The 17259-nt window shown below is 45.4% G+C and overlaps 1 protein-coding gene across 2 annotated transcripts in view; it reads right to left on the bottom strand.

Annotated features, from left to right (window-relative positions):
* Positions 1–1333: 1333 nt before the first annotated feature.
* Positions 1334–17259, bottom strand: part of PLPPR2 (phospholipid phosphatase related 2) — a 53914-nt gene continuing 37988 nt past the window's right edge. The window contains exons 8-9 of one of the 2 annotated variants that reach the window (XM_089688835.1): positions 15033–15164; positions 1334–8710 (exon numbers count right to left, since the gene is read on the bottom strand). In XM_089688835.1, coding sequence (XP_089544961.1) covers positions 8678–8710; positions 15033–15164 — 165 coding nt within the window. In that variant the 3' untranslated portion in view covers positions 1334–8677. The remainder of the gene's footprint in view (positions 8711–15032; positions 15165–17259) is intronic. The other variant, XM_089688834.1, reaches the window with a different exon arrangement.

Here is a 17259-nt window from a genome sequence, read left to right as displayed (position 1 = left end):
GGAGTCAGGAGGAAACAGCTCCTTTGTGTCTGAGAAGGAGCTTCCTGCAATAAAGACTGGTCACTGCTGCTCTCTCCTCTTGTGCAGTGCGACTGGTCTTGTCTCCGCCCCCTCCTGTAGTATTCTGCAGACAGCCTGTAGTGGGTGGAGCCTGCTAGGTCCCTCCCAGAGCCCTGCTCTCTGAAAAGTGCACAGTGATGATCCCACCATTACTTGTGCAATGTAGTATCTGGGCTTCCAAAAGCATTTGGTGTACTAAAAGTGGATTTTTATCCTTTGTAGCTGATATATTTAAACATTCATCTTTAAAGGCAAACAGATGCATATAGGATACATAGCATACAAAAATACGGGGCTTTAAAGTGGAGATCCACTGAAAAAGGGAAGTTCCGCTTTAAATCTTTGTCCTCTACTCCGCATTAAGGATTGGTACCTTTGAGGAGTGTCGGGGGAGTGGGTACCTGAGTTTGACAGGTACCCCCTCCCACTTCCGCTGGGATCGCCTAAGGCAATCGTAAGCGGAAGTTGTTCTCCCCCATCCCTCCCCATAATCTTCTGGGGCACATGACAGGTCCCAGAAGACTACGGGGCCATTCACAAAGCACAGTGATTCTCGCACATGCGCAGTGGGCACCCAACTGTGAAGCCGCAAGCTGTCATAGCCGGGTGCCCATACTAAAGATGCCGGCACCGGGGAGAGAAGACGGCCAGTGAAATCAGCAGTGGGGAGGACACAGCTGGACCGAGGGACAGGTAAGTGTCTGTATTTTAAAAGTCAGCAGCTACAGTTTTTGTACCTGTTGACTTTTTTTTTTTTCAGCTGGAACTCCGCTTTAAGTATAAAGCAGGGGCGTACTGACCATTCGAGTACTCGGGCAGTGCCCGAGAGCCCGGGGTCAGTAGGGGGCCCCATGAAATGCCACTGGTACCTTTTTTTATAAGCTTTTTTTGGGTGTGCTTTGAGTGTGGGCAAGGACACAGGGGCCCCATGATCCCCTATTGCCCGGGGGCCCCATGAGTTGTCAGTCCGCCCCTGGTATATAGGCATCCTTTCAAATGCTCTTTAAAAATTCTTTATCAAGCCTAGATGATCCAGATAACTGACAGAAAAAAATCTTTTACACCCTGGCCCAATGTGCAGTAACAGGGCAGAAATTGTTCAATCTATAACAGTACAGGCAAATTCTCTATATGTGGTTCAGCCCCTTATTTTGCTAATTTGGCTGTAATATTGCCTCCAGTAAGTTAGAGGATCCTAAAAATTAAACATTTTCCTATCTGTATCCTATGCACAAGGTATATACAGTATGCACCCAGAAATAACTGCACAGCGTTATTACAAGACAGTATCAATTTTAATAGAAGCCATCATTGTGTGCAGCACATACAAAAATGTACAAATAATAGAAATCACACAGTTAGAAAGTGAAACAGCTACAACATGTCCGTGTTCACAGCTGCCTGTTGTGAAGGCTGCACTGTCTCAAGTATTCATTTAAAGGGAAACTCTGCTCAAAGCTCACAGGTAGATCAGGGAGGAAGCATAGGGTGTAAATAACAGTCGTATGCTTGTCCTTGTTCTTTCCTTGGGTCATTATGAAGCAGGGGCGGACTGACCATTTGAAAACTCGGGCACTGCCCGAGGGCCTGGGGTCAGTAGGGGGCCCTATGAGATGCCCTTGGTACCTTTTTCATAGGCTTTTTTGAGTTTGGGCAAGGACACAGGGGCCCCATGATCCCCTATTGCCCCATGAGTTGTCAGTCCGCCCCTGTTATGAAGTCTGGCTCAAAGTCATTTCTGGGATCTATCAAGATGGTCCCTCTACTGGTGAGATATCAAAGTTTACTTCCATGGAGGCAACACCTAGTAGATACAGAGGTTGATACGGGCTGGTAATCCAAAAGTCAGGACCTATAACTTAATATCCATTCAAAATAATTGTTTTTAATTTGAGTCCGGTGGAGCAGGACTCTTCCTCATTAGGATCCCCTATTGCCCCATGAGTTGTCAGTCCGCCCCTGTTATGAAGTCTGGCTCAAAGTAATTTCTGGGATCTATCAGGATGGTCCCTCTACTGGTGAGATATCAAAGTTTACTTCCATGGAGGCAACACCCAGTAGATACAGAGGTTGATACGGGCTGGTAATCCAAAAGTCAGGACCTATAACTTAATATCCATTCAAAATATGTGTTTTTAATTTGAGTCCGGTGGAGCAGGACTCTTCCCCATTAGGATCTTCACAGCTTTCTTGTACCCTGTCGTCTCCTTCTGTCCTTGGCATGCCTATGAAAGGCTTGGGTGCACCCCATCTAGGTGGTACGTATGAATGTAAATTATCTTTGTATTCTTATGGAGAAGCTACAGCACTTAAATTAAATATTTAAAAAATATATATATCTCTCTGGCATAAACATAAATTATACCTGTAAGTAAAAACCAATCATTATACTAGTGCAAAAAGTGAAAAAGAAAAGGAAAGGGGACACCTCCAATGTAATTGGTGTCACAAGTTCCACATAGATCAGTATATCATAAATGGATAAATGATGAATAAAATAACTATAAAGAAATAATCAATAGTGCTACAATATACATGTGTCCAGCCAGTACGGGGTATATCCAGATGAAAAAGTTCAATAGGTGCAAAAAAATTCTCCACCTTGTCACCAGCAGTGTGCAATCCTCCAACTCTATGCACTCACCAGCGGGCTAAATTACGAAGGCATGTATTATAGTCAATACTGTATATCCCAGGTACTCTCCTCAGCATTCAAGCCTTTGGCTGCCTATGTATCCCAAGTACTCTCTTCAGCATTCAAGCCCCTGGCTGCCTGTGTATCCCAAGTACTCTCCTTGGCATTCAAGCCCCTGGCTGCCTGTGTATCCAAAGTACTCTCTTCAGCATTCAAGCCCCTGGCTGCCTGTGTATCCCAAGTACTCTCTTCAGCATTCAAGCCCCTGGCTGCCTGTGTATCCCAAGTACTCTCCTCAGCATTCAAGCCCCTGGCTGCCTGTGTATCCCAAGTACTCTCTTCAGCATTCAAGCCCCTGGCTGCCTGTGTATCCCAGGTACTCTCCTCAGCATTCAAGCCCCTGGCTGCCTGTGTATCCCAGGTACTCTCCTCAGCATTCAAGCCCCTGGCTGCCTGTGTATCCCAGGTACTCTCCTCAGCATTCAAGCCCCTGGCTGCCTGTGTATCCCAAGTACTCTCTTCAGCATTCAAGCCCCTGGCTGCCTGTGTATCCCAAGTACTCTCTTCAGCATTCAAGCCCCTGGCTGCCTGTGTATCCCAAGTACTCTCTTCAGCATTCAAGCCCCTGGCTGCCTGTGTATCCCAAGTACTCTCCTCAGCATTCAAGCCCCTGGCTGCCTGTGTATCCCAAGTACTCTCTTCAGCATTCAAGCCCCTGGCTGCCTGTGTATCCCAGGTACTCTCCTCAGCATTCAAGCCCCTGGCTGCCTGTGTATCCCAGGTACTCTCCTCAGCATTCAAGCCCCTGGCTGCCTGTGTATCCCAGGTACTCTCCTCAGCATTCAAGCCCCTGGCTGCCTGTGTATCCCAGGTACTCTCCTCAGCATTCAAGCCCCTGGCTGCCTGTGTATCCCAAGTACTCTCTTCAGCATTCAAGCCCCTGGCTGCCTGTGTATCCCAAGTACTCTCTTCAGCATTCAAGCCCCTGGCTGCCTGTGTATCCCAAGTACTCTCTTCAGCATTCAAGCCCCTGGCTGCCTGTGTATCCCAAGAACTCTCCTCAGCATTCAAGCCCCTGGCTGCCTGTGAATCCCAAGTACTCTCCTCAGCATTCAAGCCCCTGGCTGCCTGTGTATCCCAAGTACTCTCTTCAGCATTCAAGCCCCTGGCTGCCTGTGTATCCCAAGTACTCTCCTCAGCATTCAAGCCCCTGGCTGCCTGTGTATCCCAAGTACTCTCTTCAGCATTCAAGCCCCTGGCTGCCTGTGTATCCCAAGTACTCTCTTCAGCATTCAAGCCCCTGGCTGCCTGTGTATCCCAAGTACTCTCTTCAGCATTCAAGCCCCTGGCTGCCTGTGTATCCCAAGTACTCTCCTCAGCATTCAAGCCCCTGGCTGCCTGTGTATCCCAAGTACTCTCTTCAGCATTCAAGCCCCTGGCTGCCTGTGTATCCCAAGTACTCTCTTCAGCATTCAAGCCCCTGGCTGCCTGTGTATCCCAAGTACTCTCCTCAGCATTCAATACCTGTTTCGGTAAAGTGACAGGCCCCGGAATCCAGAGGAAGCCTTTTCAGGAGACGTCGGGACTGGGAGATGAGATGACAACATCAATCCTGCAAGAAAGTTGATTGGCATCCAGGGCATGAATGCAAAGGAGAGTACTTGGGACACACAGGTGGCCATGGGCTTGAATGCTAGGGAGGGTACCTGGGATGTACAGCATTGGCTATAATACAGGATTGCACACTGCTGGTGACAAGGTGGAGAAGTTGTGTTGCACTTTGGGACTTGCTCATCTGGATATACACTATACTGGTTGGACACGTGTTTTGTAGAACCATTGATTAATTCTTTATAGTTATTGTATTATTCATCATTTATCCATTTATGATATACTGATCTATGTGGAACTTGTGACACCAATTGGACGTGTCCTATTTCATTTTTGCACTAGTATCATGATTGTTTTTTAGTTACAGGTAAACTTTAAACTTTATGTTTATGTCACATGGATATTTATTTTAAGCGCTGCACTATTCTTTTTCCAGTGTTGTTTTGTGAGGTTGGTGTGTCACCTTTTTTTGGTTCTAGTGGCTACTTTCTCAGAGCGCTCACTTATATTGCTTTCCTATTCTGGTATCCAGGCACACTTGCCCTCAACGTATCCATTTCTACAGGTATATGTGTTCCAACTTGGGAGACTCTCAATATTATAGAGTTAGGACTGGAGTACACGTGGGTGCCTTTGTTGCGGCTCCTGCAGCTTACACATATACTGAATTGTTAGACAGGGTCAATTTGGTTTTATTGCAGGCCGGCTGGTAAGTGAGCTGGGAATTTTTGTTTATCTTTGACATGCATTGCCCTTCCATGTGCTCCTTGCTGCAAAGGCTAGTTATAGTTTGGGCTGGTTGCAAATTGTTTGTATAGTTGTTGAATCGGGACACACTGGATATCTTCAGCTTCCAATGTGCCCTTGCTATGTGTCCTGTGTGGGTTAAACCTCTTAACAGAAGAGCTAAAATAATTTTCAGGTCTCAGGGAAACCTTTCAAAAACCAATTCATTGGTGTTCAGTAGGAAAAAAAGTCCCTTTATTGGTGGTGGTCAGAATGCCATGGGAGGTCAATCAGCCATAGCTCAAGGAACATCCAGCAACCTCTGGAGGAATCCTAGGGTTTCAGTGAACTCTGGTCAAGAATGGTGGAGTTAGACTGCACATTGTAAATTTGTATCAAGTCATTTGTAAAAACAGCCACGAATTGCAGGCACCAGGATTTACATAACTGTGATCTCTTAGCCAACATCTCAGTTCTGAAATTAGATACTGACCCTTGATGATATCTAAAAAAGATGGATCTGGCCTTCTGGACATTAGGAAAGATGAAGACATTGTCAGAGGGGTGAGGACCATTACTGTGATCTTTGTGAGAGGTAATAAATACCTGTAAGTATAAAGCTTGTACATTAAGTAACACGTGTGCACTTAACATGAAGAATTAGATATGACACAAGGACTGCTTTAACCTTTCCATGGGGAAAAATATCTTTTACTTGAAAACTTTTACTCTGATTAGCAGCATCTGGGCCTGAAGGTCGCTGTTATTTACACACAACCCCTCCTTGTGCTCCACTGATCACATGATGCAATTCATATTGTTGCAATGTGCTACCACATTCATCTTATTCATTTTGAATGGGTTGAATTAACAGACCTACACCTTTTTTTCCCATAGCAGTGCAGCACAATGCACAGATGTGAACCATCTGTGCATTTTGGCGTGATGACATGGATGTGCGTTGTGGTGCACGGTGTAGGTTCAACTCAAAATGGTACCATTGTGTAGGTCCATTGGAGTTCCATTCAAAATAGTTCCACGGTGCAGGTTCACTGGAGCTCCACTCAAAATGGTACCACTGTGTAGGTTCATTGGAGTTCCATTCAAAATAGTTCCACAGTGTAGGTTCACTGCAGCTCCACTCAAAATGGTACCACTGTGTAGGTTCATTGGAGTTCCATTCAAAATAGTTCCACTGTGTAGCTTCACTGGAGTTCCACTCAAAATGGTACCACTATGTAGGTTAATTGGCGGTCTATGTAAAATGGTAGCACAACTCAATGGTCTGAAGGACCCTTACAATGAAACAATTTGCATTGTTGGAAAGGTAGTTATTATTATTTTATGATAGGTGCAGCTACACGGGCAGCAGTCAATGAGTGGTCTGACATCACCAATGAGAGGGGACAATACAAATGCAGCAATCAAGCTGGGTTAGGCTGCAGCATGCCTGAGAGGGGCTTTTACTTAACTGTAGTGTTGGGTTGGAATATGGATAGTGGGATTTGTACTGTGATAGCTATTTGTGCAACATCACTCAAGATGAGGCTTAGGGAGTCCCATAGAGTGTCGCCTAGCCTTAATGTGCACCTATTACACTGCAGCATACAGCAAGCTGCCAAGAAGCAGGAAAGGCTGGATCTGCTATTGCTGTCTTCAAGTTGAAGGTTTTAGTGTATTTCAGAAAAGTTCTGCCCTGCCCATCCACAACTTTAAACTCCTTTGTTAGAAGGTTAGAAGTATTAGAAGGTTAGGTTAGGCGAGATAGGAGCAGGGGCTTTCCTACACATGAAATGATGCTCCACCTCACTCAACCAACTCTGATGGAGGCAGTTGCTGTTAGGTTACATCCTTGCAGACCATGTAAAGGAGCAACCCCATGTTAGCAAGTGTCTTTGGCAAAAACTGTCAACACTTCCCAAATGGAGGTAGGCAATTGAAATGAATGGAATAGTGTGGCTCGAAAGTTGCATGCAACTCTAGGGTTGACACAGTGAAAAGCAATGTCTAGTAAAGGTGAAGTACGAGTCCATTTGGCAGTTCGTAGGCACTACAAATGCTTGCCAAGCACCCTCTTTTGAGGTCCATGTAAATGAGGTCTTAATGGACTAGAAATACATTCCGCAGCTTCTGGATCCCTCTGCTGTTATCTGGGGTAAGGGTCCACTCTGCCCTTAGAAGACACCGCCTGGGACAGACCTCTCCCCTTATGGTTGTAACAACCCTGGAAGAAGCTTGGGGCAACTTCTAATACTTAGACAAATATTTTAGAGTTTGTGATGGAAGAACTTCTGACTTCATAGCTAAGCCTCATCCTTGCCATTCCATTGTCCAGGGACGCTCACTAGTGGCCAGTGCAATTCTCACAGTACAAGAAGATAGCTGCTGGTGAAGTTAAGCCAGGAGAAAATTAAAACTAAATGAGGACGGGCACAGAATACACCTTTATACCAGTAAAAGAGTTGAACTTGTGGCATAAATTCATTATGTGTTACTTGAAGTTGCGTCCCATCATTCAAATATCAAATGCCAAAACCTCTACTGTGCACTGAAATTCTGGTATCTTCCAGCGGAATAACAGGGGCATGGCTTAGAGAGAAGGCTTAGTTGAGATGCCCAGTACAGTCTGGACCTAGGGCCCAAGGGACTCCCCAGCGACACAGGAATCAAGTTCTAGGCCAACACAGCACTGTTGTTACCTTAGATGTGGTTTAGTCTGTTTCAGGTCCAATTTAACCGTCCAGATTTCAGAATACACTAAAATCTTCATAAAAGGAAGAACATAGGGTAGTTCATATCCTCTACCATCTTTTGCAGCAACTTGTCTACTGACAGGTACACTTTAAGGAGGCAAAAGGCCCTATTAAACAGGTCAGAAAAACAGATTATTGTATGTTTCTCTGCGAAATTCCATCTGCTTTCTTTTATCCATATCTACAAGATTCGGTAGATATGGGTAAATCAATGAAGACTTTATGAAGTTCTTCCTTTAAATATGGAGTTGAACAGGTTTTTGGGTGGGGAAAATTTTTGCCAATATTTTCAGTGAAAATCTGTCCTAAAATTTTTGCAGGCTGGAGATTTCACTAATTTATAATAATTGTAAAAATACAGTAAAAATTTGTGAAAAATTATCACCAAACAGCCCAACAAACATTTGAAGCTGTAGGAATTGAGGATGCTTCCTAAGAAAACGGTTGATCAGCCGCAAGGATTTTTATATATAAATAGGACCTACATTTTATATACAGAATTGCTGCAGCTGAACATCTGTAGGGAGACAAAGAGGAAATCATAGGTGCTATTTTGCTGCAATAACAAAGGTCTGAACGCACACATACAAATGACAAGCATGGTAAATAACACTAAGAAAATGAAATCACTTTTGAAATGTGAGAATTTGGTGCCAAAATCAGGAAAATATCTCACGTTATATTACCAGTGTCAGAGTGATGGTAAAGGCGGGAGATTTGTCTCTGACGTGCATATGGATATTCAGTGCAAACGGACCACACTCTTACAGCTCTTGGGCACTTTCCAGTTGGTGAAACTTCGATGAGCACCGTTGAGCTCTATACTTGGCTGGTCATACAGTTCGATGGTATAAGAACATCAGGAGTGACAGGAACAAGGCATGGAGGAGGGTCAGGTGACATTGCTGGATGGAGTTCCACAATCCTATTGAGAGGAAGGAAGGAAGGAGGGAAGGAAGAAAAGAAGGAAGGAAGGAGGGAAGAAAGGAGGGAAGGAGGGAAGAAAGGAGGGAAGGAGGGAAGAAAGGAGGGAAGGAGGGAAGAAAGGAGGGAAGGAGGGAAGAAAGGAGGGAAGGAAGGAAGAAAGGAGGGAAGGAAGGAAGAAAGGAGGGAAGGAAGGAAGGAGGGAAGGAAGGAAGGAGGGAAGGAAGGAAGGAAGGAGGGAAGGAAGGAAGGAAGGAGGGAAGGAAGGAAGGAAGGAAGGAAGGAGGGAGGGAAGGAGGGAGGGAAGGAGGGAAGGAAGGAAGGAGGGAGGGAAGGAAGGAAGGAGGGAGGGAAGGAAAGAAGGGAGGGAGGGAAGGGAGGGAGGGAAGGAAGGAGGGAGGGAAGGAAAGAAGGAAGGAGGGAAGGAAGGAAGGAAGGAGGGAAGGAGGGAAGGAAGGAGGGAAGGAAGGAGGGAAGGAAGGAGGGAAGGAGGGAAGGAAGGAAGGAAGGAAGGAAGGAAGGAAGGAAGGAGGGAAGGAAGGAAGGAAGGAGGGAAGGAGGGAGGGAAGGAAGGAAGGAGGGAAGGAGGGAAGGAAGGAGGGAAGGAAGGAAGGAGGGAAGGAAGGAAGGAGGGAAGGAAGGAAGGAGGGAAGGAAGGAAGGAGGGAAGGAGGGAAGGAAGGAGGGAGGGAAGGAGGGAAGGAGGGAGGGAAGGAAGGAAGGAGGGAAGGAAAGAAGGAAGGAGGGAAGGAAAGAAGGGAGGGAGGGAAGGAAAGAAGGGAGGGAGGGAAGGGAGGGAGGAAAGGAAGGAGGGAGGGAAGGAAAGAAGGAAGGAGGGAAGGAAGGAGGGAGGGAAGGAAGGAAGGAAGGAAGGAGGGAGGGAATGAAGGAAGGAGGGAAGGAGGGAAGGAAGGAGGGAGGGAGGGAAGGAAGGAAGGAGGGAGGGAAGGAAGGAAGGAGGGAAGGAAGGAAGGAGGGAGGGAAGGAGGGAAGGAAGGAAGGAAGGAAGGAGGGAGGGAAGGAGGGAAGGAAGGAAGGAGGGAGGGAAGGAAGGAAGGAAGGAAGGAGGGAAGGAAGGAAGGAAGGAGGGAGGGAAGGAAGGAAGGAAGGAAGGAAGGAAGGAAGGAAGGAAGGAAGGAAGGAAGGAAGGAAGGAGGGAGGGAAGGAAGGAAGGAGGGAGGGAAAGAAGGAAGGAAGGAAGGAGGGAGGGAAGGAAAGAAGGAAGGAGGGAAGGAAGGAGGGAAGGAAGGAAGGAGGGAGGGAAGGAAGGAGGGAGGGAAGGAAAGAAGGAGGGAAGGAAAGAAGGAAGGAGGGAAGGAAGGAAGGAGGGAAGGAAGGAGGGAAGGAAGGAAGGAAGGAGGGAAGGAAGGAAGGAGGGAAGGAAGGAAGGAAAGAAGGAAGGAAGGAAGGAAGGAAGGAAGGAAGGAGGGAAGGAAGGAAGGAAGGAGGGAAGGAAGGAAGGAAGGAGGGAAGGAAGGAAGGAAGGAGGGAGGGAAGGAAGGAAGGAGGGAGGGAAGGAAGGAGGGAGGGAAGGAAGGAAGGAGGGAGGGAAGGAAAGAAGGAAGGAAAGGGAAGGAAAAAAGGAAGGAAGGGAGGAGAGATAAACAGAAGAGAAATGTTATAATTGTTTGGACAGCAAAGTATACATTATTATGTTGCTGTAGACCAGGGGGTGTCCAAACGTTTTTCAAAGAGGGCCAGATTTGATGAAGTGAACATGTGTGAGGGCTGACCATTATATGGCAAAAAAAAATGAATGGATAAAGGAGTGACTAATACTGGTCATGACATATTTGAAATCTGTACTTGTTTCTCCCCCTAAAAAGCAAAATTACTCTCACTGATTTCCTTCAATGCTTGAGAAGGGAGCGCATCAGGGGCGGACTGACCATTCGTGCACTCGGACACTGGTTTCCTCCCACAGTCCAAAGACATGCTGGTAGGTTAATTGGATCCTGTCTAAATTGGCCCTTGTATATGAATATAAGTTGGGGACCTTAGATTGTACACCCCTTGAGGGTTAGGGACTGATGTGAATGTACAATATGTATGTAAAGCCCTGCATAAATTGATGGCGCTATATAAGTACCTGAAATAAATAATAGTCCTGCATTCAAAAAGGGGATGCCGAGGGTCCACCCACAATCCAGAGCATCAGAGAGAACACATGAGCATCAGATGCCAGGGAATCAAAAGTTAAGGTGAGCAAAGGTGCTTTTTACAGGTACCCAAGGCATAAACACCCATTCAGTCTTTGCAGTGCAGGGGGAGCCTTAGTGGAAGGGTAGATTTTTCATTTCCCCAGAGTTCAGCTTTAAATCTCTTAAAGGGAATGTGGCACAAAGTAAAACACCCGTCTCCAAAGCATCTGATGTAATCTGATATAGTGCGACTACTGGGCATATTCATTCCAGATGAGTGACCGAACTTAAAGAGAAGCAGCAGCTTGAGAATCATAGGACTGCAGCTTTCATCAGTATTTTGCATTGTTACACAACTCCTTTACAATGCATTTCCCATTCTATAGCAAACAATAGGCTCAGTTCACTAAGCACAGTGATAATCCATTACAAGCTTCGCTCTTGCTGCTTTCTCTCCCATACACCTCAATACACCACGTTATTAGCAGAGCCCATTACAGCCCAACGGACCTAAGAGAACTGGTCTGGCAACCTTCAACAGTATGGCAACATACAGGAGCGTCTCCAAACAAGCACACCTGCCCTTCAGTGCATCGGGCAACAGATGTGAATGTAATGTGTGCTGCCCAAAAGAAGTGCAGGTATATATTTTCATACATTGGGAAAGTGAAAAGTCTGCCTTAAGGTAATATGCATCAATGCACAAAAAAATGTGTTAACAGGCATATAAGTAGCAATAGATGATTAAACCTACTAAACACCTTCAGGGCGTATTTACATCTATGGGCATGACAGTTTGCTACCACATACTGTCTGTGTAGTTGTGAATGGGTGCTTATACTTTTCCTTTAAAAACACACATCATCAGTGAGCCCTGATGATCAGTGTAGCCCCAGCAGTGCCACCTGCCAGTGCCCATCAGTGCCACATCAATGCCACGTATCACTGCCTACCAGTGCAAATCAATGCAACATATCAGTGCCCATCTGAGCTGCCTTTCAGTGCCACCTATCAGTGCCAGTCATTGCCACCTATCAATGCCAGTCAGTGCCGCCTATCAGTGCTGCCAATCAGTGCCAGTCAGTGTCACCTATCAGTGCCAGTCAGTGCTGCTTATCAGTGCCGCCTAACAGTGCCAGTCAGTACCACCTAATAGTGCCAGGCAGCGCCACCTATCAGTGCCAGGCAGCGCCACCTATCAGTGCCAATCAGTGCTGCCTATCAGTACCACCTATCAGTGCCTGTCAGTGTCACCTATCAGTGCCAGTCAGTGCTGCCCATCAGTGCCACCTAACAGTGCCAGTCAGTACCACCTAACAGTGCCAGTCAGCACCACCTATCAGTGCCAATCAGTGCCGCCTATCAGTACTACCTATCAGTGCCATACATAAGTGCTGCCTTTCAGTGCCCATCACTGATGCCTGTCAATGCCCATTAGTGCCACCTACCAGTGCCTCCTCATCAGTGCCGCCTATCAGTGCCCACCACTGCAGCCTCATTAGCGCACATCAGTGAAGGAGAAAAATCACTTATTTACAACATTTTATAACAGAAACTAAGTAAAAACGTTTTTTTTTTCAAAATTTTCAGTTGTTTTTGGTTTGTTTAGAAAAAAATTAAAAACCCCGAGGTGATTAAATACCACCAATAGAAAGCTCTATCTGTCTCAAAAAAAATGATAAAGATTTCATATGAGTACAGTGTTGCATGACCGCGCAATTGTCATTCAAAGTGCGACAGCGCTGAAAGCTGAAAATTGGCCTGGGCAGGAAGGGGGTAAAAGCACCCGGTAGGTAAGTGGTTAAAAATACATTTAATCTACATTTTTAGAATTTATTTACAAATATATGCAAAAAGATATGTTAAAATGACTTTTTTTATATGTGAAAAAAATCTGAAGAATATATTTAAAAATATATTCATAGATTTTGTAATATATAAAAAACGCATTCCATCATGCAGTATATATATATATATATATATATATAAATATATATAGAATACGGCCAACATTGTAGTATTTCAAATATATGTCAATATATTTGGGAAGAATATTTTTAAAATATATTTAAAATATATTTTTCTTCTATGTGGGACTGGCCGAAGGTTGGGGACCACTAGTCTAAGGGATTCTTCGGGGGGGCTTGTGAGGTGAAATATATTGTTCTTCCATGTGGGGTACCGGTCTGTGACCTGTTGGGAACACTTTACCGCTTAGACAAATGTGTTCCCAGCTGCGGTAGGGGGCAGTGTGGTGTGTGATTCAGCGCATCACACGGCTACGTTGCTGCACATTACCATGCGGTTCGGCATGGTGTGCTTGGATAAAATGCAGCGTGTCCGCATTTTATTGTAGCATGCTGTAGCACAGCCATAGGCTGTGAATGGGACACATAGGAAACAATTGTTTTCTGTGTGTTCTTGCAGTGACAGACGTTTTACAATGCAGTAAAATGTCTGCCGCCACACACTGTGTGAATTAGCCATCTGGTGGCATGGATTCCTCCATCCACCCTATTTGTGTGGATGGAGGAATCTGTTGGGGTTTTTTTGTATTTTTTTATAATTCAGCCCACTGGCTGAATGAAAAAAAAAACAATGGTATAAGGTCAGCTTCAGAGTCTGTCCTACATCCATACATCTATAAATAAAACAGCATGAAAAGTAAATTGTTATGGAGCCTGTACTGGGCAAGGAGGGTTGTTGAATTTCACAGCATGCTCCTATCTCCTATCAACAGGACAAAACAATACTGCTCAAAACATTGCTGAATACATTAACCACTTGCCTACCTTCCTGCCCAGGCCAATTTTCAGCTTTCAGCGCTGTCGCACTTTGAATAATAATTGCGCGGTCATGCAACACTACACCCATATGAAATTTTTACCATTATTTTCAAACAAATAGAGCTTTTTTTGGTGGTATTTAATCACCACTGGGTGTTTTATTTTTTTGCTAAACAAATGAAAAAAGACCAAATAGTTTTTTTTTTAAAAAAGAAAATTGGCAGCACTGTTGGGGTGCTGATGGGGCTGCTCTGATAATCAGGGCGCTGATAGTGCCCTGATTATCAATGTAGATGTCTCCTTTTATCGGCAGTACTTTCCTCATGCTGTGACAGTGTGGAGAAAGTACTGCCAATAACCAGCAAGTATGTTTACATGGTGATCAGCTGTGATTGGACACAGCTGATCATGTGGTAAAAGGCCACTGTGATTGGTCCTTTACCATGTCATGTGATTAGCTGTGTCCAAAAGACGCAGCGAACACAGAGCGCCGGGTGTGCGCCACTGGGGGCATGGTTCTGGGAGGACGTCATATGAAGCCCTCCCAGAACTGGACGACCGTGCTGTAGCCGTCAGTCGGCTATAGCACAGTCAACAAGCGGTTAACCTCTTCACGCCAGCCGAACGCAAATGTGCGGCCTCTCGGCGTCTGGGCCTAGATCTTCTATCTTCTTCGTTCTATAAAAAAAAAAAACATATGTGCTGATAGCGCACGCCATACGCGCTCCCAGCCAGGGGCGGACTGACCATTTGGAAACTCGTGCACTGCCCGAGGGCCCGGGGTCAGTAGGGGGCCCCATAAGATGCCCCTGGTACCTTTTTCATAGGCTTTTTTGAGTTTGGGCAAGGACACAGGGGCCCTATGATCCCCTATTGCCTGGGGGCCCCATGAGTTGTCAGTCCACCCCTGCTCCCAGCACACATGTCCAGTACTCACGGAAAGGTCCTGATCTCCTCTTTCGATCGGGACCTTTCCAGATCATGTGACCGCTGTGATGGCGTGTCATATGACACTAAACCCTGCCCCGCCTCCCGGCTTCTGAAACCCTTAAAGGGCCAGGAGGCGCCAGCGCCAAGGGGTTAAAGCCTGACTCCAGCTTTATGGCTTCAATTTGCTGCTATCCTTCTGGGTAGTGAAGAGTGCTCCGACCTTATTGCACAAAGGGCGGTGAGTCCAGGAACTACCGAGGACAGGAAGGTGTCCTTCTGCTTGTCTCGGTCATTGTGGAGACATCTGCTTTATGGCTAACCTACCACTTTATCAAAGTGTCTGAAATATGAACTAATCAGATCCTGTCCTTTGAGTCTGGTTGTTATAAAGCTGTGGATCCACGTCTTATTCAAGACACATTGATAAATGAGAACTGTTCTTGTTAGCTCACTGGGTCCCCCCTTACCTGTACCACACTTAACTTTTCACGTGCCGGAGGATGAAGGTTCTCAGGAATGGGGACCTCGTCCTCTTCTTTCTGCTGTAACTCCTTCTCCTCAGGGGTGGAGCTTCCAAAATTATTCAGCACACAGGTTACCTGAAGCAGGAGGGGAATTCAGAGAGTGTTGTTAGATCTGTGGGATTAACCAATTCCTTTTTCTCTTTTTCAGTTATCATTTTCTGCTGTAAATATATTCTTTTTATAGGAGCAGAAAATCTGAATGACATTACTGTTCATACAATTGGAAACAGTTTAACATCTAGATAAATCTTCATAAAGTGTACCTATAGATACCTCACAAAATGCTCCGGGACAGAGATTAGTTAGACAAATTGGTGAAGATTCACTAAAACCGGTGTCCTCAGAATCTGCTGCAGCTGTGCATGGTAGCCAATCAGCTTCTACCTTCAGCTTGTTCAATTAACCTCCCTAGCGGTCTGATTATGTCACTATTTCTGTGCTCAAAGCGGTACATTTTTTTGCATGGAAATATGTTTTTTTATTGTAGGCCTGTAATTTTTAGGAATAACTCACTGAAATCTGTCCGAACAAGAGTCTAGTAAACATCCCGAGTATGTTAAAATTTGAAACACGAAATCATAAATTATAATATAAGAAAAAAATCATAAAAAATAATAATAAATTTAATTCAATAATATAATCAAACCAAAAACACTGAAATGTGAAATAGAGCGCCAAGTTCGCACATCGCTGAGCTCAGTCGCAGAATCGTTTTCAGTGTCTGATGTCGAATTTCCCCCACGAATCATTATCACTCAATTCTGCAAGTGGTTCTGATTTACTATCGCTGTTCTCTAGCCGGTCTAAAACCGCTTTTGACCTAAAGGGACGCTTTTTGGACGCCATGGACGTTTCTCAGTTTCCAGGCAGAAAGAACAGTAAAAATGCAGGCAGGGCGCAGGTCAAAGCACTCGGGACAAAATGTATGTGAAATGGTTTGATACAGTAATGGAATACTATGTGATTTTAGTGTATTGAGTGAATGCCACTTTTAAAATTTTTGAATTTCCCGCCGGTTCCCTCCCCGTACGTCCCGACGTCGCAGGGAACGGAACCTGGAAGACGGATGCCAGCATCGGCCGGGGGAGATGGCCGGGGACACTGCAGGGGGGAAATCGTGGGAGCGCAGGACAAGGTAAGTGAAACAGGGATCCCGGAGCAACGCTGCAGAGTATTCCCGAGTGTAGCTCGGGGTTACTGCTTTTGGTACTGAAACTTTACCCTGAGCTACACTCGGGAATACCGCCAGGGAGGTTAAGCTTTGGCAATAAAACCTGGAAGCTGATTGGTTTCTATGTAGAGCTGCACTAGATTTTGTAACATGCAGTTTCAGTAAAGAACCCCTAGTGTGACTTCATCTACAAAGTCAGACATCTACAACAGACACATTCACAAGCATTTACAGATACGTACAATATAAGCACAGGGTTTCTCAACCGGGATTCCTCCACGAGTTGCTACGGGATCCTTGAGCAATGAGCAATTTCTGCCTCTCAGATTAGTTCCCTCTGACACCACTGATCTTTTTTAGCTATTTGTAAGGGATCAATTGTTCACAAAGACCACAAGTGTAAGGAGCATTCATCCCACTGACCATCACACTAATGTATCATGAATTGTAAATATAGTCATTTTTAACAGGGGTTCCCTGAGGCTGGAAAGTTATTTCAAGGGTTCCTCTGTGTTAGGGGGGCCCTGCTCCTGGGAGCTTATGATCTAATAGAGAGGGGCAAGTGGAACAAAAGGTAATAAAAGTGGGGGATGAACAGTTGTTAGCTGAAGGCAGTATAGGATCACCTAAACATGGACAGAGTAGTGGGCAGATGAGCGTAGGGAGTTTCAGAGGATGGAAGAGGCTCTGGAGAAGTCCTGGAGACAAGCATGGGAGTAGGAGACAAGAGAGCTAAAGATCAAAATGTCTTGGGAGGAGCGGAAAGGACGGTTTGGGTGATCTTTGTAAATAAGAGTTGCAAATGGCTTTCTATATTGTTGTTACGATTTTGAATTTTATTCATTGGGCAGTCAGTGGAGAGATGGGAAGACAGGGGTGGCGGAACACAGCGGTTGGTAAGGTAGATGATTCTGGAAGTAGCATTCATGATAGGCTGAAGGGAGTAATAGCCTGCGAAGAGGTCGACGTATGAAGAGGGAGTCACAATAGTTAATAGTT

The sequence above is a fragment of the Staurois parvus genome, unplaced genomic scaffold (assembly GCF_062004578.1).
Source record: "Staurois parvus isolate SC_StPar_1 unplaced genomic scaffold, SC_StPar_1.0 ptg000456l, whole genome shotgun sequence".
Classification (NCBI taxonomy): domain Eukaryota; kingdom Metazoa; phylum Chordata; class Amphibia; order Anura; family Ranidae; genus Staurois; species Staurois parvus.
This window is presented reverse-complemented; position numbering and strand designations above follow the sequence as displayed.